The sequence below is a fragment of the Trachinotus anak genome, unplaced genomic scaffold (genome assembly GCF_046630095.1).
Source record: "Trachinotus anak isolate AG129_WGS33_773 ecotype Australia unplaced genomic scaffold, CSIRO_AGI_Tana_v1 ptg000002l, whole genome shotgun sequence".
Classification (NCBI taxonomy): Eukaryota; Metazoa; Chordata; class Actinopteri; order Carangiformes; family Carangidae; genus Trachinotus; species Trachinotus anak.
Genome location: NW_027273853.1, coordinates 16,706,424 through 16,728,957, shown reverse-complemented (window position 1 = coordinate 16,728,957; position 22,534 = coordinate 16,706,424). Strand labels below are relative to the sequence as shown.

At 39.4% G+C, this 22,534-nt stretch overlaps 1 protein-coding gene across 2 annotated transcripts; it reads left to right on the top strand.

Annotated features, from left to right (window-relative positions):
- The first annotated feature begins 431 nt into the window (after positions 1-431).
- Positions 432-21,738, top strand: rfx4 (regulatory factor X, 4). 2 transcript variants are annotated; one of them, XM_071502431.1, is made up of 18 exons: positions 432-2,564; positions 5,031-5,117; positions 5,311-5,371; positions 8,964-9,087; positions 10,578-10,639; positions 11,011-11,224; positions 11,694-11,771; positions 11,868-12,031; positions 13,655-13,755; positions 13,878-13,936; positions 14,048-14,192; positions 14,519-14,613; positions 15,114-15,231; positions 16,676-16,795; positions 17,639-17,800; positions 17,942-18,068; positions 18,172-18,310; positions 21,253-21,738. In XM_071502431.1, the coding sequence occupies exons 1-18, from the start codon at positions 2,522-2,524 to the stop codon at positions 21,523-21,525; spliced, it is 2,172 nt and encodes a 723-aa protein (XP_071358532.1). In that variant the 5' UTR covers positions 432-2,521; the 3' UTR covers positions 21,526-21,738. The 2 variants fall into 2 exon arrangements, with proteins under 2 accessions (XP_071358532.1, XP_071358523.1); XM_071502422.1 differs by having other exon boundaries at positions 17,903-18,068.
- Positions 21,739-22,534: the final 796 nt, after the last annotated feature.

Genomic DNA, 22,534 nt, shown 5'->3' with positions numbered 1-22,534 from the left:
AGGGCTGGGCGATATGGTTGAAAGTTTATGTTACACTAATAGTAAATAAGTTTATTTGCTGATATTTATATTATTATAGTGTTTTGAGACCAAATTCTTCATATGTGTAGAACAGCAACTTATTATTAACTTATTTTGTTGGCTTTTTGGGCCTGCAACAAATTATTCTTTTTATTATCATTTAATCTGACAATTTTATTATTATTATAATTATTATCTAGATTTATTGATTAGTCGTTTGGTCTAAGCAATGTCAAAAAGTTGTGAAAAAGCAGCCTTCACAGTTTTACAAAGCCTGAGATCATTTTATCAAATATGTTTTGTCTGAGCAACAGTCTGAAACCCAAAGATATTCAGTTTATGTTTACAGGAAATTAAGAAAGTGTCCTCATTTCAGAAACTAAAGGAAGAATTTTGTTTTAAGAAAATTACTCAAAACGATGAACTCATTTTTAGAGTTATTGCCAATTAATATAATTATGACTAATCTTTGCTGAAAATCATGAATCACTAATATTTAATTATTGCCCAGTCCTTGTTGGACTGATACTCAGATGTAATGTTGACACACGTTTTCTGCTTGATGTAATAACTTCCACTATAAACTAACTGGCTCCCCATTTAAAAACAATCAAAAGGAGTTTTGTTTGGAGCGTTTTTGTTTATTTATTCATTTACCACCTGAGATGCTTTAGGTTTCTCACAAGATACTGGAGGACACTCGTCCATGTGAAAAGCAGACAGCTTGATGTCGGACGCAACAATGTTCATTGGCAACATATAGAAATATACAGAGCAACAGCTTCATTCATGTCAGCAGGAATGAAGGAAAGCAAAGTTGCTTTGAGTCGTTCAGTTTCCTCTTTTAAACCGAAGCCTTAATACCACCAACATTTCGTATGTGGCGTAACCATACCCCCCACTCGCACATACACACACATCTCAACTGGGGCCTTTTCACTGAACAAAAGCAGTACACATCCGTTTGTGTGGGGAGAGTGTATGAGAATAGGAAGGGTGGAGGAGGCTCTTGGTGACTGCACCTGTCCTATTTTATGAGGCTCTAATAAGCAGATAACAGGATGGAGAGAAGAATGTCCACTGAGGGAGATACAGACTCCACCTTCTCCTTATTTGACAGAAATTAATTAGATCCTCCTTTGAGATCACGGCTTTGCACTAGTCACCATTTAGGCCTTTGAATACTGAGTCATTACAGTGGGGTTAAACAGTGACATCTTTTGTTTAACTGTAATAATCTGTAAAGATGCGTCCAAGATGGTTTTCTGTTGCTTTGTCCTTTCAATCATTTCAGCAGCTTTCTTCTTCCTATATGTGTCTTAATGGATGCACATCCCTGCTTTAACAAACTATGACCCTGTGCGCAGTGTAACATGGCATGTTGCTGCCACCCTGTCCCACCCGTCCTCCCAGGTGGCTGCACGGTGTGTGTCAATGAGTAGCAGCATTGCTTGCCCACGCCTGCGCACTGGAAGAGAAAGTCCTCCTTTGCTATCCATGGTGTGGTGAGTAATTCAGCCATAATCCGCCTTTCTCCTCTCCCCTCTTCTTTCCCCTCTCCTCTCCCCCTCTCCTGTGGTTCCATTCATATTCTAATCACAGCTTTCCCTTCTCCAGCTCTCAGGCACTCCATCAGAGCCCTCCCAGCCTCGGGCTTTGCACTTTTACTTCCCCCCCTTTGTGACCGTTCCCTCTTCTCAGAGGCACACCAAAAATAAGGTTGCCACAGCAAAAGAGTGAGTGAAAATAGGTGAGAACTCCATCAAAAATTTCACACTTGTGCAGTTTTAGCATGTTTGAATGTGTGTCTGAGCACCTGACATGTTGACTCTGTGAAAAAGTTATCATGGGGATGGTTTAATGGTGGAATGAGGTGATAAACAGAGGAAATGTGGCAACAAGTGTCTGTGAGATGTGAAATGGAGGCTAAAATCAGAGGGAAAGTCAGGAGCGGCAGTTGTGTAGGGATGTATGTTTATGTGGAGCTCGGGGGTGTATAAAAACGTATTAAATGCCATAATGGAAGACGGGGAGGCCACAGTGTTAGGACTGCGTAGATCTAAGCCTCTTTTTTTTTCGTTGGGAGGGAGCTTTTCTTATTCAAAACAGCCCCACAAAAGACTTCCAGTGAGCCTTGCCACATCCCCATCTGACTTGGGGCCATTCATCAGCCTTCCAAGCCTATCAATGACATGTCCCCATCAGGGCTCCTATAAAATCAGCCCCTTTCCCATGAAACATCAGCAAACATTTTGACGGGTCTGGCTTTCCCCCCGCTGGATTTCTGGAGTCTCTACCCCCCTTTCCTCCCTTATTCCCACCTCCCCCCTCTCCTCCGCCAACACCACCCCTCTCTGGGCGAACCTCAGATCCTCAACATCTCCTGTGACGGGCAGTGGTCACGGAAACACTGAGCAAGACAAGGGGAGAGCTGCCGAGGAGGGGGAAACGTGCACTAAGCCATTTTCTTGGAGGAGCCAGTGTTGTTGATGGGAAGAGGATGCATTGCGGGCTGCTGGAGGAGCCTGATATGGATTCTACAGGTCAGTCCTGTTAAACTCTGCTTGTCTGGATGTGTTTAGAAAATCTGCTTCTGTTCAGAAACGTTGTGCGAGGTTCTGCTGCTGCACCTCTGAAAGTCTCAAACTTTCTCTGTAGTCATTCAGAGGAAGTGTCTGGATGCTCGACTGTGATTTCAACCCTTTTCTCGTTTTTAAATTACTCACATTTTTTATGAACAAGAAATTTTGGTCACACACAATGCACAACACACTTGTCCGTCGATTAAAGAAAAGTCACAGAAAGCAGGGAATAGTCCTTAAATCTACAATCTACAATCTACATTGGCTTTTGAAGTGGTGTCTTGCTGTTTTTTCCGTCTTTTCAGTTAAACTGCTTTTTAAAATTTCCCTGATCATTTGGAGTGGAAAAATAAAAAGAAGTGCACATCATGGTGCACTTAAAAGTATCATGCACCTGTACTTTTTAGTGTATTTCTCTGTTTTTTGAGTCCTAAATCGGAAAACTTAAGCATTTAGCCAAGTTAAAACTGAATTTTACATTAGTAAAATATTTGTGTATCTTATCTAAATGTCAGTACTTTATTTAACTTCCAGGAATATTAATGATTAATAACCAATCTGATTAGAGGATTGACAAAAACAAATGATGCAGTGCTTTGTCTAATCTGCTGAGAAGTGGAGTTATTTGTTAAAATTTAAAAAATGTTGGGTTCATGAATTACAAAAAAAAACACATTTGTAATATGCTGGTGGAGTGTAGAGTAGTGAAGTCCTGAATGTGTGGTAATAAATGAGTGAACATCCGTTTCACTTGTTGATCAAACTTAATCCAATTATTTAGATCCTCACTTTATCTGTTCCTGTGGCAAATGAAGCTCGAGATCTGAGCCTCTGTGGAGAATTAGCTTCGCTTCAGTGGATTCACTTTTTCATTTCCAGGGTTTGTTTTTTGTTTTCTAGGTAGACAGAAGCAAATGCTGTCAGTAAGAGATGATCGATGTCAGCGACAACAGTGGTTTATTCCAAGTTGATATGCAAATGCTCAGGATGTTTTTTTTTTATTGTGTAGCGGACAGGATGATTCGTATGTTATGCAGAATACTAATAATCAGCAGTAATATAACAGCTGATGATGACACAACCACTACACTAGAGACAATTAACAGTGAGCTTCTAATGATTGTAATAATGATTTATTTAACATAAAAAGAAAAAGCGTGTTCCACGTCTGCGTTTGGACGGCTGTGTTGATGATGGGACTCTAACCGCAGTCTGATCTTTTTTCTATCAGCACGTGCCGAACATCGAGATGTAGATCCTCATCAAGCGCAAACTTCTAAAACTTTTCAGTATCTATGACCTCCTCTGAATCCCCCCGTGGGCTGCACCAACAGGTCGTCCTGCCAACAGTCTGTCCTAGCAACAGCTGCTATGGTGACTGTTGTCAGTTCAGTTACAGAAAAAAAAGAGAATTGCACAATTTCAAAAAATATTATGTGAAGAGTTTATATTTTGTTGAACAAGTTTCGGTTCAGCAGTTTTACTTTAGTACTGTATGTACTGCGTAAATGGCTGTGCAGTTTTGCTGCTCATTTCCATTTTAAGTTACATCATAGTTTTTATATATCACTTTAATGGAAAATATTCTACTTTTAATTCCATGTCTCTGTTCAGGACATGAAGTTTAAAAAGATCTGTCTGATATACAAGAAGTTGTAGCTTATTATCATAGACAAATAAAATTTAGAAAATGCTTTGATGCATTCAAATAAACAAGAAGAATATCAATCACACACACAATTTCCTTCTTAATTACTTTTATCAAATACTGAATACTTTTTTGGACACAAATAAAAGAATTTTAAATGGATTTCCACTCTGTCAGGCAGTTTCTACATGAAAGCTTTGGTGTTTTGCTGCAGCCCGGTCACAGAAAGCACACCAGTCGAGCTATTTCTAAGTAGAAATTAAAACAGCACAATGGCCTCTATTCCACCAGACTGCTTCGGTAATGTGCACAGGCTCTTTTAAGCAAGTGTGTACGCTCATAGTCTCCTGGGAACAATGCTGGATTCCTGCCGTCTTGGTGAAAACATCTTAAATAGAGCCATGGCTGCTGCGCTGTCCATACAATCGATTGTTGTCAGCTCACCCTGTCACGTAAGTGACATTTATAGTGTCCTGTATAAGCAGTGATTTGCTCTGTTTATGTAAATAAAGCTTAGGAGTTCAACTCAAAAAGTGAGTTTTTAAATGAATAGTTTCAGTTTTTGGTGAAAATTAAAAAACAAAAAAAAATAGAGGAAAACTGCTCTAAGTGATGTTTTACCAAAATGACAAATAAGTGTCCACTGTTAAATTCTTCAAATTATATTCTTCTTACCAGTTTCATAATTTCATATTCACTTCTGTCTTAATAAAAGCATAGAATTGTTTTTTTCTGCGGAGTACTCAGAGGTGATCTGTGGTCCTTTATGTCTTTTTTAGAGAGTTGGATTGAAAGATGCCTCAACGAGAGCGAGAGCAAGCGATACTCCAGTCACACGTCTCTGGGGAACATGTCCAATGATGAACGTAAGCAGGACAAACACTGTTACACTAAAACTACTGACTTCGCAAACTGCTGTGCTCTGTGTTTCCCAGACCTCACCTGTTAATCTTACATTCAAGTGTTTAGTACAGTAAATGTCAAGTAACCATGTTTACTCAGTAACAATAAGACTTGTGTCAGTTACATGTAAAATCCTAAATGTGCTGTATTTTACAGATGAAGAAAAAGAAAATAACAGAGCCTCTAAACCACATTCAACACCAGCTACTCTGGAATGGTAAGTTATTAAGAACAAATCTAAATGTCTTTGCATTCACTTATCTGTAAAAATAAAGAGATAAAAGTGAGAAAATGTAAAAAACGAAACATAATTTTATGTCAAACAGCAGTAATGAAAAGCAAATAAAGTGAATTGATGTAAAAACAATGTAGTCAGTCATCTAAAAAAAGGCCAGGGTTTTCAATAAATCATTTTTTAACTCAAGCTTTCATTCATTGTGTTGAACATAATAAACAGTTTACAATGAGCCCATTTTATTTTGAATTGATAAAATAACACACACATACCAGCATGTGTGACGGTGTGGTTCATCATTTTCAGCCACATTTGATATCAAAGCTGCATGAATTTCAATAGTTTTAAATGGTACACACAGATGACACCATGAACACCAGTTTTTTTACACACTGGTTTCGTTTCCAACCCTGTGTCGGTAAAAGTATTTAACGCCATGTGTCACTGCACCACAAACACAGATGAAAATGACGTCCTGCTTTTGAAATACAGTATTTTTTGATTTATGTGTGTGACATATTGAACACATTTTGTATTTTAACAAGAAATTTAGAGAAACCTCCTTTGTTTTGTTTTTCCAAACCTTAATCTTCCATCTGATCATTAAAATCTGATCAGATTGGGTTTTATTTCACGTCCTCCTTGTGTATAGAATAAAAACCCCACACATACTTCCAGTCTGTATGTGCCTGCCTGTTGCACAACCCCATGGCCAATGACACCCTTTACTGAATAGTATTCAAAACACACATGGGCTTAAATGAATACTAATACTGATTTAAGCTGCACAGTGGGGGGCTGAAACCCAGAGGGAGGAACATGAGTGGAATCAATGTACCTGTTATTACATACTCTTCCTAAAGAGAGGCATAAATGTTACTGTAACTGGCCCCTGTGGTAATTACTGTATAATACTCTGATAATTAATGTATAATACTTTAATTTTAACAGGATGTTGCATTAAAAGTGAACAACAGCTCTATTTTTACAAACGTAATGATGAGTTTATGATTGATGATTTGGCTTCCATTTTTAAACCAGAAATGTGGTCACAGAACCAGGATTTATATCTGTTTGTCAGAAAACCCAGTAAGAATGGGGTTTATATTTACACCAGAATAATACAGAACTCCCACTAGTGAATTAACCTGTTTTTAAAAATGCAGTTATTTTTAAATAAAGCTGAACATTAAGACAAGTGACTGCATTTCTTTTTTGGCTGTGACTCAGAGGACAGTTCACAGCTTTGAGTCGGGTCAAAGGGATCATCTTCCATGGCTCACTGAAACAATAAAGTCATGGCTCATAAAACAACAGGACCAGGCTCTTACAGTGGCCATATACAGTATAATCCATAGGAATAAAATGCAATAAAAGAGGCATTTATTTAGGAAATAAGGTAACAAAGGCTCAGAAAGTCATAGAAAACATTTTATCAACATTATAAGTGAATGTGTAGTTTGTTGACTTCATGAAGGCCCAGACTGAATTTAGCTTTTTCTAATCAATCCGCTCCTTTAAACATTAACTCTCCCATTCTCTCCTTTAGAGACGTGACCTGGTCCATTGTTGAATGTTGATGGGCTATGGGTGTATAGAGGATAGACATTAAATTTATTGGAATAAACAGGCATTGCTCCCCCTACTATAAAGATATGTCATTAATAACTGCAGAACTAGCACTATTTTTGCCAAATTCTTCTCTCTCAGTGCCTTATCTGCTGTTTAAAAAGATGCACTTTTTTTTCTTAATTTACAAAAAATATTTCAGTACCTTTAAATAACATATATCCTACAAAATATATCCTCTATAATATAAGTGTGCACAAAAATAGGTGAAATCATTCTCAAAAAATGTGTCCCTCAAGAATACATTTTCTGTCGGTTCTTATATTATTTGACCTTTTGTTGTCACTAGTAAGTTGTACACAGATAATGTGATTTGTGTTTCAAGCTAGCTGACCAACATGCGTTTGTATTAGCAAACTGTGATACACATTCAGATGTTTCATTGACAGTAAAGAGGTTTTTAAGCTTTATTGAATGATTCCTTTTGTTGAATCCATGAGGGTTCAGACGTACTGCAACACAAACCTCAAGTATCACAGCACTGATATACTAATAGATTATCAAGTGCTTATAATAATGATAACTCTATTTTAGAGCAAACAAAGAATAAAAGTAAATACAAATGCAAATGCAAAATATAAACAAATTAGATGAAATTAAAAAATACAACAAAAACACCAAACCTACAGATATCCAGTTGTTCAGTGGTTCCAGGCTTTATCTGAGCATACAGTTGTGTATCAGCCATGAACCAATGAAAATCAATATTATGTCTACGCATTCTGCATACCATCTACAAAATAAAAGGGAACCCAGAATAGACCCCTGGGGGACCCCAAGAAAGAGAGGAGCACGAAAGGATGGCATAACAAAGAATGTCCTGACAGATAAGATGAACCAATTCAGAGCAAAGTTTTCCAGACAGCTGACTGTGACTAATGTGTTAGGGAACATCTGCCGACTTAACAGTCACAATAAAATGCAATTTAGTGACACTGACAACTAAAGAGCTCAACAGTTCTGTTATGGCTCTCGTTGGAATCTGTAATACTAGAAACCTTTGCATATGTGAGTGATCAATGTCAATATCAATAATATACTTTAATTGAAATTTAACAAGTGTAAATATTTCAATACAAATCAATTACACAGTAGCATGGCAAGTGTGATGTGAATCAGAAACAGTTTACAGAGGTATTTGGCGTAAATCAGAGTCACAGTCATGTAGGATGACACTAAAACCAACACAGCCCTTTATACGCAGGAAATGAAACAGATACAAATCCAAACGCACACATGTGATCACTATAAAAGCTATAATGAAATATGTTGGGAAATTTTGCAAAAATTGCAGCAGTTAGCAAGACAAGGTCGCTTACTATCATCATGAAAATTAGCCTTTGGATTTGTCTGTTACACTTATGTTCCCACAGGAGCAGTTGTTGTTGTGATTGTGGGAGTAACGATATGTGCTTAAGCTCTAAATATCATAGGTGAAGAGTTGTGTGCGACAGTATATCTGCTGACTGCTGTGTGTTGCTGAATGAGACAGCTTGTGCTATGGTGTTTGCGGTTCGGAGTGAACTGTAGTGTCTGTGCAGACGCTTTAATACTCTGTGACATGGTGTGATGTGTCTGTGCAGACTTGACGCTGTTTTAATGTGCTGCTGTTTCAGTTTTCTGTTTTGACTGTGGTTCTGCACGTTCATGTGTTACATATTAAGTTTTTCTAAACCACTAATGATGAAAATTAGCCCTAAATCTGGTACATATACATTCTGTTTACTAGTGTCCTCTTTCACTTAAATAAAATTCAAACTCTCATCAGATAGTTTTGCCTCTGTTGCATCATCTACTGATATTCACAGAGTAAATTCCTGCAAATTTTTCACAATTTTTACGAGAAATTACATGATTTTCAAATTTTATCTAATTTATATTAACAATGTTTTATTAACAGGTAATTTATTTTTTGGATAATGACGAATCTCATCATCGTTCACAGGCTAGAAGAGAACTATGAGATAGCTGAAGGTGTGTGTATCCCTCGAAGTGCCCTCTACATGCATTACCTAGACTTCAGTGAGAAGCACGACACACAGCCTGTGAACGCCGCCAGCTTCGGAAAGGTAAGATTCAAATCTTCAGTGGAGATGACGGTTCAACAGTCTGACAGCTCATCATTCCCACCTGCATCCAGTTAAACTCAAAACCATCTTCAAAATCAATGAAAGTCATTAACTCAGTAACATCTGCTGTGAGTGTTTTTCTGGAAAATGTTTTTCTATTAATGCTTGTGAGGCGCAGTTGATCGGTTCTTTAAAAACAGAGTGACGCCCCAAAATCAATGGTGGAGATTTTTTTGCAGCTTTTTTTGGATTTGATATGTAAGTTTAAAGTAAACCGAAGAAAATGACTTAACAGAAGAAGGTACAAGACGACAGTTGTATGTTATAGCCCCTATGAAAGCAATAATCTCATCCACCCCATCAGCCTTCAGCATTAGTCTGACCATTTCATGCCTGGGTTGGTTTTGTGCTGCAGTTCTGGCTGCTGTGTTGAAGTAATATCGACTACAGCTCAGTGTGAAGCAAAGCTCTGCGGCTGTTCACTGAACACATAATCTAGAGCCAAAGGAGATGTGCTTTCGTCTGTTCCCACAACCCCAAGAAGTTCCTCAGCCTTCCTACCCCCAGCCATCCCCTGTACCCTGGACTCCGGCCCCAACCCCCAACCCCCTGGCCCACCCCCGCCCCTTTCGCAGCTCCTGTCGGAAGATATTGAAAAAGAGAAGGGGCCTGGATTAATGTGTAATTAAAGGAAATTTGGAAGGGTGAGATGTTGCGGAATGTTAGATCAGTGGCTGGAGCAGTGTGGGGTGTCCTTTAGGAAGGCTTCATTGATTCAGGACAAAAAAACGAGAGAGGGCCCGGACTGCCTCCCTGTCTGCTCATTTATCAAGCGGGGCCTGACAGAAACTTCACAGCTTGGCCTCTTTTTTCATCCCACACAATGGAGAGCTACACTGTTTGCTAAAGTTTCTGCACCAGGAGCTGGACTAAGGAGCCAATCTCTTTGGACAAAAACAGAGGAAAGGAAGAAGGAGGGAGTGGAGAGGAGAAAGAGAGTGAGAAGGAGAGAGGATGGGTGGGTGGATGGATGAGAGGAGACTGTTGATACAGAAAAAAAAAGTAATACCCCTGGATGTCATAAATGGATGGCTCTCAAAGCTTTTATTTTCCTCACAGACCTCCCTGTGGACACAGCTAGACAAACTTTATTAAACACTTTCTCATAAAGGACTGAAAATACTGTACAAGTCAGTATTTCTATTAAGTTATGTATACTGTTTTACTGCGTATTAGATTCTAACTAAAGTATAATTTTCTACTACACAATATTTTCTTCCACAGAGTAAAAAATAAACATGTCGATAAGATCTTATTTGATTTCTTGTCTCACCTGTTTCCATCTACTTTCCTTTTTCTTTTACTTTTTATGAATTACTGTGAGACACTGAGATGAATTTGATGTAACTCCAAAAACAAAAAAAAAAAGTTTGGCCTCTCTCTGTGTAGTTCCAGCACACTGACAACTTTTTCTCTCCTACGCTGAGCAGATCATACGGCAACAGTTTCCAGCGTTAACTACCAGAAGACTGGGGACAAGAGGGCAGTCGAAGTAAGTTGTTTGGTTTTTGTCAGAAACAATCGAAACATAACACACTTGTCCATATGTTCAGTAACAAACAATAAAAAAAAAATTTACACAAGCGTAGGGCATGAAGAAACAAAAAATTATAAGACTTTTTCCCCCTATTTTACTGGAAATCTATGCTAACTCAGCTGGATACAAAGCATATGTATCACAATTGATATTAGTGAAGATCTGGAACTGGAGCACATATAGGTTTTTGAAATATTAGTTTAGTTTTTGAAAATTCATAAAAAAAAAAAAAACAGTTCAAAGCGTGTCATTTGATGAAATAGTCCAACACTGTATATTTACAGTTGATGAGGGGAGAATAAACTATGCACGTCTGTTCTCCTCAGATACCACTACTATGGCATAGCGGTGAAGGAGACCTCTCAGTATTATGACGTGATGTACTCCAAAAAGGGAGCGGCGTGGGTGAACGAGACGGGGAAGAAAGAGGTCACCAAGCAGACAGTGGCGTATTCACCGCGCTCCAAACTGGGGACGCTCCTGCCAGAGTTTCCAAATGTCAAAGACCTAAATTTGCCCGCCAGCCTGCCAGAAGAGAGGGTAAACAGGAGTTTTAAAAGTCCATCCTTACAGCCCCCCCCCCACCCCTGTCATCCCATCACTCCCTGCCATCTCACCATCTCTGTGCCCCCTCTGGCTCTTTTATCTGGATTTTCACTGGGTTTGCGTTTAGAGAAGGACCCTGAGGATTTATATGCTGGCTCCTCACTAACTCTTAATCTTTTGGGGGAGATAATAAGATCTAGCGATGGACAAAGGACAGGCACTAGCTGTCCGGCTTTTAAAGAGGGGCCATGATTTTAAATGGTTTGTGTTTTGCTGATCTCTAAAGCTTGTTTTATATTACTCTGCTCCAGCCTAGACCTGTTACATGTATTTATTGGTTCACATGCTTTGTTCAAGATTTATTTTCTTGTTTTTGTACCACTGTTTTTTAGTTTCCCCAAAAGAGAAAAAAAAAAACATTAAGTTTGTGATGCAATTAGATTAATACTCTGTTGTCGCACAGGTGTCAACCTTCATCATGATGTACAGAACGCACTGTCAGAGGATACTGGACACTGTTATTCGAGCCAACTTTGATGAGGCAAGGCATCTTCTATTTTAAACCTTTTCTTTTTTTTAATCATAACTTGTATCTCCTGTATTATTGAACGTCATGGCGTGTCTGTGGTGTCTGCAGGTTCAAAGCTTCCTGCTGCACTTCTGGCAGGGAATGCCGCCCCACATGCTCCCCGTCCTCGGCTCCCCTACGGTGGTGAACATAGTCGGTGTTTGTGACTCCATTCTCTACAAGGCCATCTCTGGGGTGCTGATGCCCACCGTCTTGCAAGCACTGCCTGATAGGTGAGTAGTGCTGTAATCTTCACTTTTTCCATGAGTGAGTTTTGATCCTTTAACCTGTCTGTCGTCACTAAAACTGGGCATGAGGTACACTACCAGTCAGAAGTTTTAGAACATTTTTCCAGTTGTCTCTGAAATTTACATGGAAAAAAAATAAATCATGGAAACTTAAATCCTAAATTCAATCTAAATGTTTGACTCATACAGCAGCGAAACACACTCGTGGCGTTCTTTTTACAATGGAAATCACACTCAGAGGTTGCTTTGCTTTCACCTTCTGTCCAGTTCATCCCAAACCAGCTCCACGTGGTTTAAGTCTGGAGACTATGCTGGTCTTCATCGTGTGAAGCCACTGTCTGGTTCTTTTCTTGGGTCTTGGGTCATTATCTTGTTGTAGGTCTCTTGTTGCAGGCTGTACCCTGACCAACCAGTGTGTCTGCCTTTGTTACCTGCCTTTTTCTCACCACTCTGACGTCAACATACAGCACTACTTCCTGCACTACAGTATTTTCCTAAAAATGCATCAGAGGGTGTAGTAACAGTTTGTTCCAACATGGCCTTTGTACAGACAGAGTTTGGGTCATCAACATCAACAAAAGTTTGGAGACTTGTAGGAAGTCTTTGCAATAACTTTCAAGGCTTTATTTACTTCTGTTGCTGCAGGAAATTTCTTAGGCCTTGGAATAGTCCTGTTTTCTATCAAATTTACCTCATTTTTCATTTTTTGGTGAAACAGTTTTTTCTTTGGGCAGTTAACCACTGACCTCTGTACAATTTAAGGTTATTCACTGAACCCAAAATTTCAATGAAAACTGGAAAAATGGGGCTGTTCTAAAACATTTGACTTGTAGTGTATGTTTAACTGACCTGACTAAACAACAAACTTTTATTTTTATTTGTGAAAACCTGCGGTGTGAATTAAAGCTGCTGCTTCAACAGTGACATCATGGTCATTATTTAGTTCAGTTTACCAAACCATGAAAAAAGGCAAATGAACGTCTTGCTATACTTTACTTTTTACTACATTATAGTGCTATATAGATAGCGCATTATTGTGAAGAATAAATCTGCAAATTAACTGTATACACAACTGTATACAATAGTAGCTATTGATTGGCTTTCTGGAAATGTGACAGGTCACACTCTACAGAAGAGTTAAGTGCAAAACCTTGAAAATGTGAGAGCTTTAAATTCTGCTCTGAATTTTTAAGCACAATTAAAATAAAGGAGTTAAATGTTAGGCTGAAGTAAGTAGTTAATTTATCAGTGAGTCAGTCAACAAACTCATTTAATTGGAGAAATTATTTTTCAAAAACATCATAAATTCTGTGGTTTCAGCTTTCCAGATGCTTTTCTCCATGTCTTACTGTTTCTCTGCAGACTGGCTTTGCTCAGTTGAATCTTATATTTTGGTTTGTCAAAAGAAGAAATCTGGATCTTTTTTAAACATTTTGAAACATTTTACAAATCAAACAAATAACTGGGGGAACAATACAGATAATTTAAAAGAATAATCAACAGATTATTGTATAATGAAAATAATTGTTAGATGCAGCCCTAATTAAATGAAATTACAGTTGGTTTCAGAGGTATTTATTGTGTTTCTGTTTTCCCTCACTGACACAGTTTGACTCAGGTTATTCGAAAATTTGCCAAACAGCTTGATGAGTGGCTTAAAATAGCACTTCACGACCTTCCTGAAAACCTGAGAAATATCAAATTTGAATGTAAGTATGAGATCCACAGTTTACATCTTAAGAAAATACTATTCTGTATTTCTGTTTTCAAACAGGACATGTAAATGATAATTCACAGAATAACCACATTCTTTCCCCTTTTTTGTTTCCAGTATCAAGAAGATTTTCTCAGATTCTAAAGCGGCAAACATCATTAAACCATCTGTGTCAGGTGCCTATCATGGTCCGAATGTTTTTTAATAAAATCCATATGAACAAAAACAGCTGATAAGGGATATGGGTATGCTTGTGTAAGTAATATTGTTGATATATCTGTCCCCAGGCGTCACGGACTGTGATAAACAGTGCCGACATCACCTTTCAAATGCTGGAGGACTGGAGGAATGTGGACTTGAACAGCATCACCAAGCAGACACTTTACACCATGGAGGACTCACAAGAGGAGCACAGGCAGCTTATTATCCACTGTAAGTCCATGATGTCAAACTGACTCCACACCCAGCCACACATAGAATTACACCTCACTTCCACACAAACAACACAGCAAGGGGCAATCATTCCCACGACCAGCAGAGTCAAAGCATTAATGGTGTAGACCAAAAGGTTAAGTAAGTTCACTCTCCTCTGAAACTCCCTGTGGAGCATCTCCAATCATCAGTCCTGACGGGATCAGAGGTCACAGATACGTAGAAAAGTGTTGCATAAAGATGCCATTCGCATCCAAATGTTTGTGTTTTCTCAGTCTCCAGTGATGTTAATTCTATGTTACCTGACCCTCTGGCTCCTGTCACAGTGTATCAGGAGTTTGACCGTCTACTGGAGGAGCAGTCTCCGATCGAGGCATACATCGAGTGGCTGGACTCGATGGTGGACCGCTGTGTCGTCAAGGTCAGACAGAAAATACTCTTATCCCCTCATTTAGAAGAAAAGCTGTTTAAACATGGTCTGACTCAGCACATCTTTGCATAAAGTATCTGTCTTTAGTTGAAGCTGCACAAGTGAAGTTTAAATGTTGCCCATGTATTTGCACAGCAGATCATTTTGCCCTTAAAAAGACACCTGCAGCTGAAAGCCACTCGTCCCTGCATGTCTTTCTTCTACAGAGGCACTTACGCTGCAATCCTCCCAGTTAATGATGTCTTCAAGCTTCCCATTTGCGTCCATTATGGCCAGATATGGGCTTGTAAAATTTGGTCGCCCTAGCAACGTCTTGGACTGCCCAGACAATAGTTCAATAGGAAGGCGTGTCCCTGGGGGCAAATTAAATAGTTGACTTGTTGACATGTTTTTCGTTCCTGAGGGTTAAGCCCCAATACGGACCCAGGGGTTAATTCTACCCCGGCATCCCGACCCTTCCCCCTCTTTTCTCATGGAAATGTTCTCTCTAGGTGGCAGGGAAGAGGCCCGGGTGCCTGAAGAAGGTGGCCCAACAATTCCTGCTGATGTGGTCGTGTTTCGGTACCAGAGTCATCCGGGATATGACCCTCCACAGCGCGCCCAGCTTTGGTGAGCCGCTAATGCTTTGTCATCATTCCTTCAAGTGACAGATAGGAAATAGACAACACGACAGCGTGTATATAGAATAGTTAGTTATGTCATTTATTATGTCATCCACATGCAAGTTCCCACAACACATGGACTTATAAGACACCACCAAAAGTGTTGCGGTGCAAATGAAGAGTTCTGTCTCCTCACTCAAATGCTACAAATAAAACCTGACACAAAATTTCTCTTCCTAAAACACAACTCAATTTTTTTATAATCTTCCAACCAGAAGAGCTCATCAGAAATATTGTGTAAATATTTTAAGTACCGCCCTTAAATAGATAATGAGCATTCAACAACATCATTCGATCTGCCCGGTTCTAAAGCTAACGGTAGTGTACTTCAATGTAACTACACATCAAGATCTACTTTTAGGTCAATTTTGCTCCACATACAAATACCAGCACACAGTTTTTCCACATTCACATGGAAAAATTTGCACTGAGCATCATGATTGTACTGTAACCTGTAGCCTGTTTTGAAAAAGTAAATGAATAAAATCATACAATATTTATATTTCATATCCCTAAACCAGGGATGTCCATCTAAAAAGTAGCTCAAACAGTTCTGTTTCCAAAGTCATCTCATGTTTGTTTGTGGATTCCCAAAACTTGAAGCTTTCAGAAATGATCTATATACAAGACCTATACAGTACCCTCCAAATAAACATTTCAAGATTCCTCTGATTCTCAAATAAGTAGAGAGGAGGAACAAGTAAAATGGCTGTTGTTTGAATCGCTCGTTGCGTACAACCAAGGTTTGCAATAAGTAAATAGCTGTGAAAATGAAAGAAAAGAAAATGGCTTCTCTTTCCTGTACTCGTGTCCTTTGGCCCTGTCTGTGAATATCAAAGACACAGCTGGTTGCAGTGTTTTGATAAAGCAGGTCTCTGTGCACAAACAGCTAATTAACAAAAGCCGCCCCTCCCCTCTCCCGATGTGTTTGCCTGTCTTTTCCATTTTATGACCGGTCAGTATTACACCCCGCTCCCCTGAATAGCCACAAGTGTTTATTATGCGCACGGTGGCGGCAGTGACCGGCACAATGACACAATTGTGACACTCCCTCACATGCCACGGTCTCATCTTCCGTGTGACCCTGGGGTCAGCTGACATATTTCTGGCACTGAGTCGGTTCACGGAAACAAGTGCACTCACTTTTTTTTTTTTTTTTTAAATATGAGCAGATGTCCTGTCAGTCAGCAGGATGTGATGTCATTAGAAATGCGTCAGTCTTAATGGCCATTATCATTTATGCCTTTCCCTAAACATGCATAGGCATCTCAGAAGTGAGACTCAGTCACTGTCACCATGTCATTAAGACACTTTTTAACACATTTAATGACATATAACTTCATATGTTCTTGGTACAAATAATAGTCTTTCTCCTGTGTGTTTGTGTGCAGGCTCCTTTCACCTGATCCATCTCATGTTTGATGATTATGTGCTTTACCTGCTGGAGTCCCTGCACTGCCAGGAGAGGGCCAACGACCTCATGAGGGCCATGAAGGGTGAGGGCAGCACAGGTGAGACCGCTGACTGCAGAGTTGATCAATAACCAGTGACAGTCTGGAAAAATCATCTGAAAAAAATGTCTTGTTTCTAGTGATAAGAAACTTAATAGCTTCTGGTTGTTGGAGACAACACCTTGGGGTTTAGGAAATTCTAATGTACATTTTTCAATATTTCTTTTTACACTTTTTGCACCACACAGTAATCCATTAATTGAGAAAATAAAGTGATTATTGAAAAAATCAGCAGACTAATCCTAATAAATGTGATCATTAATAGCTAATTTGTTCCATAGATTTTTCTGCAACAAAAATGCAGCAGGGTCTGTTTTGTCTCTCTGTGCTCCTGAAAAAATACAATATAAAGTACAAAAATGTAGCTTGAAATGTCAAATTACTGATACAATTTACCGAGAATTACGGGGAATAAATTCAGGCATCTCTGTCCAGAAACTCTGCACAAACCCTGGTCTTTTTAGTGTTTAGGTGGTTTCCTCTCATAAATACACAGGTTTACTATTGCAGCTTACATATGGTATTTTAAAAGTGCAGTGAGGAACTGTGAAGTATATCTATGTCCAGACCTCTCTGTTGTCAATAGTTTATTTACTGTTTTAAATGGTTTATTTACCGTAATAGATATATTACGGTAAATAAATAAAAAAAACTGTAATAATGAACAAGATGATGGGAACTTCTTTCATTTCGTCTTTATCAGGAAGCTATTATGCTTTTATCTTTTTTTTTTTAATTATCACACATTTGCATTTTATACATTGTTTATGTCTAAACACCAAACATGGCGTCTCTTTCTTGCCCTACATTGTTTAATGGTCAGTTGTCTCCTCACACCTTCAGCAGAGAGAGAGGAGGAGTTCACACTGACAGAAACCACCGCCACCTCCCCGCCACCAGGATCCTACTCTCCCGCTCGGTCAGTCCACTCTGTGGGCGTCTCTTCGGCCAGCTCCCCCACAGCTGCCGTGTCCCCAGAGTACACCGGAGTCACCGCCACCACAGGTGAGACAGGCCTCACCATCACACAGGGTTTAACAGGTTTCACTGCACATAGTTTCTCTGCGCCAAAACATTTGTCTCTGTGTCTATATATGTGTCTACCAGGCGCTGTTCAGTCATATACCTGGTCCCTTACATACACAGTGACAACAGCAGGCGGCTCCGCTCCAGAGGCCGGACAGCAGCTGTCCTGTATGAGGAGCACCGCTCCAGTCCCTCCTCCATCCTCCACACACCGGATGCCAGTCTACACCCACAGAGAGGAGCATGGGTAATTATTATTCTTATGGTAACATTAATTTTCAAGGCATTTTTGGCATTTACATTTTTTATATCTTATTATATTTTTTAATGAATTGCTTACTGCACTCTAGGTATACTGGTAGTTACAACTATGGCAGCTACGCCAACCAGCATCCTCACTCCATCCAGAGCCAGTACCCGAGTCTGGCCCATGAGCCTGCAATCCCAGCCCCCCTCCACTACTCCGCCTACCACCGCTCGTCTGCACAGGTCAGTCTCAATCATCCAGAAGACAGATTCAGTGGCGTTTTAAAAGATGAACATCAGTTAACAAATTTGCTCAGTGAATTTAACCCCTTTTGAATTCCTTATTTAATTAGGCCTATTTTTTTTTAAACATAAATCACAAATATACTAAATAACTCAAAAATTAAATTCAGGAAACTAAAACTCTTTGCCAGATAACATACAGGATATATAAATGACCTGCTTTATGTGTTACTCTTTGATAATAAGAAAAGAAATAAACCCTTGAAAAGATATTTGTTAGATTCAAAGATGAACAAAGTTCTTTAAGCTTTGGACGGTTTGAACTTAAACTTTTAAAAATAGTGATAGAAAAAGTAATTTCTTTTTCTTACTTTTTCACTTAAATAAAAGTAACAAAACCACACTATGTAGATACTCCAGAACACTTCCAAAAGTCCTTAAAAAAATTACATAATTAAGCACACACGAGTATTATCTGCAAAATTAACTTTAACATTCAAAAGTAAAAGTACTCATGATGCAAAATGGTCTGGACAGCAGCTGTCTGGTATGAGGAGCAGTGCTCCAGTCCCTCCTTCATCCTCCACACACCGGATTGAACATGAGTTACGTTTTTTAATATTTACATTATATTGGGTGGTTTAATCTCTAACAGTTTATCATATTTTCGAAGTAAAATATCAATCTGCAGAGTAACCGCAGTTGTCGGGTAAATGTAGAGGAATTAAATATGTAGTTGAATAGAATTATAAAGCAGAATAAAATGGAAATACTGAGTACAGATACCTTGACATTCTACGTAAATACAGAACTTGGTTAAGTGTATGGGGTCACTTTCCACTGACCGTAGCAGTTTACAGTGAATCTACGGATTATGCTGAGGGATGAAACACAGTGTCACATTATTCACAATAATGTTTGTGCAAATGTTTCACTAAACTGTAACTAATGAGTAAACTGTACACTGCCACAAAACAGAGCTGTGTGCAAGTGGGCTGTTTATATTACGAGAAATAGACGATGAAGTAGCATTTGTGCATATGGCCTGAATTACATGTCAAGATACAGTATGTATAAATATATGTCAGTCTGAAAAAACAGTGTGTGGGAAATCTTGCAGTGGTCCTTTGGCTCCTGGCAGCTCTTGTGCTGGAGATTTCTGGATGGAAATATCATCAGACTAGTCTCTCAAACTCTGAACGGTCCTGTAAAGACACAAGATTTACTCCTGAGAAAGAAGTTATTATGATGAGAGGGAGTCACTGATGTTACAGCTAATATAGTGACTGGTGTGAGTTTACTCTTTTGATGGTAATTTCCTGTCAAGGGCCCTCCAGCCTCCGCTGCCTGTATAGCGGGGGGAGATCAGCTGGGCCTCAGCGCTCGCAGTGTTTCTAAAAGTCCCAGAATCACCCTTTCCACACAGCGGAAGCAGACAGTGAAAGGTGGCTCGGCAAGGGCCAAGAGGGGCCCTGCTCTGTTACTCCTCTTTCCAGCTCTCAATAGTCTCTTCATCTGTTTGAGCCAGTAGCTGCAGAGCAGGGCAAGGGGGCATTTATTAAAATATTGTTATTCAATGGTCTCTTTTCTGCTTGTGAACAAGAGGCAGCTGAGCTGTCTGTTCTGCTCTCTGACCTGCACTGACCGTCTTTTTCCATGTCGTGATCCCTCATAATGGAATCGACTGTCGTGTTTATATTTAGTGAGAAAAAGGAAAAGGGTCCTACTTCCACTTTTTTTTTTAAGCCTGTCTGAGCTCAAATCGGGCACAATGCCGGGGCTTTGTCTGTGTGAGAGGTTGGAGATGGAGCTGAAACGAACAGAAAACTTTGTCGGATCCCCATCTGTTCAATTTATTTTTATCAACAGGCAGATTTCATCAGGCCTGTTTGTGGCTAGTCACCATAGGCAACAAAAAAAACACTGGAAAACCACTTTACAGCTTATGTATAATTTTCTTAAGTGGCTTAATTTTCTATTTTGATCAGTCTGGTACAACTTGTGGAGCAATTTCCCCTCACAGGAAATTACCATTGGCAGGGTCAGTTCACACCCAATGCCACATGGTTAGCACAGCATCAAATAGGATATCAACAGGGCTGTAGCTACCTTTGAGGACACAGAGGTCATGTCCTCTGTAAATGTTCTGGGAACTTAGATGTTTTATATATTACAGATAAGATGAGAAAATTAATTTTAAAAAATCTGTATTTTTATGGCAGTTTATTCCTGGACATCATATAAACCTTCATTACAAGAATAGTTTAACATTTTTGCCAAATGCACATATTTGCTAGATGAGAGTTACAGCCTGCAGCCCGTTGGTGTAGCTTAGCATAAGAGCCTGGAAACAAGGGTAAACAGCTTGCCTGGCTCTGTCTGGAAACAAAAATCTTGCCTAACAGCGCCACTAAAATTGCTTATTAACATGTTATATCTTGTTTGTTTAATTTGCTCAAAAACCAAAGTGACAATGACAATGAGTGACAATGACGTTTTAGGGGTTACATGCCAAACTATTTCTTTTCTGGGACAGAGCCAAGCTAGCTGTTTCCCTCTGTCTCCAGTCTTTGTGCTGAGCTAAGATGAATTAACTGGCTGCTGGCTTTAATAATAATTTAATAGTTTGAATCACTTTTCAAACAAAATACAAAACATTAATTGGTTCCACCTTGCTGAATTTCTTGTTCTTATGCTACATGACAGTAAAATGATATCCTGGGTTTTAGACGGTTTGTTAGACAAAGCAAGACATCTGAATACATAACCGTGGGCTCTGGGAAATTATAATGGGCATTTTTTCACTTATCTTGTGACAATTAATAATTAATTGAGACAATAATCAGCAGATTAATTGGTAATTAAAGTAACTGGTAGTTGCAGCTCTGATCTATTCACTGTACTGACTTAACTTCATAACTAACGTCTCTTCTTCTCTACAGTACCAGCTCAATGGCCAGATGTCTCGGATGGAGCCTTGCTTGATGGGCAGCACTCCTCGGCTGCACCCCACACCTGTCGCCCCCCGGTGGCCAGATGTGTCACCGGCTAACAGCTGTTACACCAGCCCACCTATGCATTCATCCCGCTATGCCACCTCTGGGGACATGTACTCTCCCCTGGGCCCACGCAGGAACTCGGAGTACGAACACTCACAGCATTTCCCCGGCTTTGCCTACATCAACGGAGAGGCCACCACAGGCTGGGCAAAATAGCCTTTAAACAATGATTTGGAAAGCCATGTACAAGCTCCAGGCCTGCCAAGCTGGTGGATGCAAAGTCTTTGAACACTTCCAATCAAGTACATCAAATAAGGAGGAGCAGAGAGTGGAGAGTACCAATGCAAGGTAGTAGCAATCATGGTATGGATGTACTGACGATTTGAAAGGACACATTACATCAATCACACTGACGACTGTGGTGTAATTTGTTAAAAAAAAAAATCTTCAACAATTGATGGAGGGAAAAATATTAAATCATACAGATTGTCAAAACTTGCAGCAAAATCATTTTAAGAGTGCAATGCTGCTGCCAAGCTGTGCCTTTGTTTTTAGGAATGTACACCTCTGCCAGAGTTTCCCTCGTCAGTCTCACAAGTCAGCGCGCACATCATCCCACCAACCATCAGTCAGCGATGTCTGTGTCTGATGGATCAGTGTGTTGCGAGCTGTTACGGACACCTGTACAATCTCAGTGACACCACTGTCTCCTCTTGTGGCTCAGCACTGTGCAGCATCTTGGCGTGAGCTCGCCGCAGCCGATAAACCTCAGTCTGCTGCAGGATGATAATGAACTGCACTGCCTTAAACTTCTCCTGGGACACCAGTTACATACAGTGGCCAAAATATCATAAGTGACAGATATAAACTCATGAAAGACCTTGATCAGTGTGTTGAGGTGTCTTTATCTTGGATAGTGTGTTTTTTAAATGATTGAATGCTGTGACTCAGAAACAACTGTGCAAGTATATTCTGTCGCAAGCTTTTCTGCTGTTTTCCTGTGACATATATATACATATATATATATGTGTGTGTATATATATATATATATATATATATACATAGTATGTATTTTCTGTAACTTTGTAACATGGTGTATCCTTTATTTTCTATGTTACAATTGGTACTTTGTTCTCTGTTTTGTATGGTTAGTAAAGGACGCATTAACCTAGGGTTGTGTGTTTTGTAATGCACTCAAAGCTACTGAGGACCTATTACCCTATGG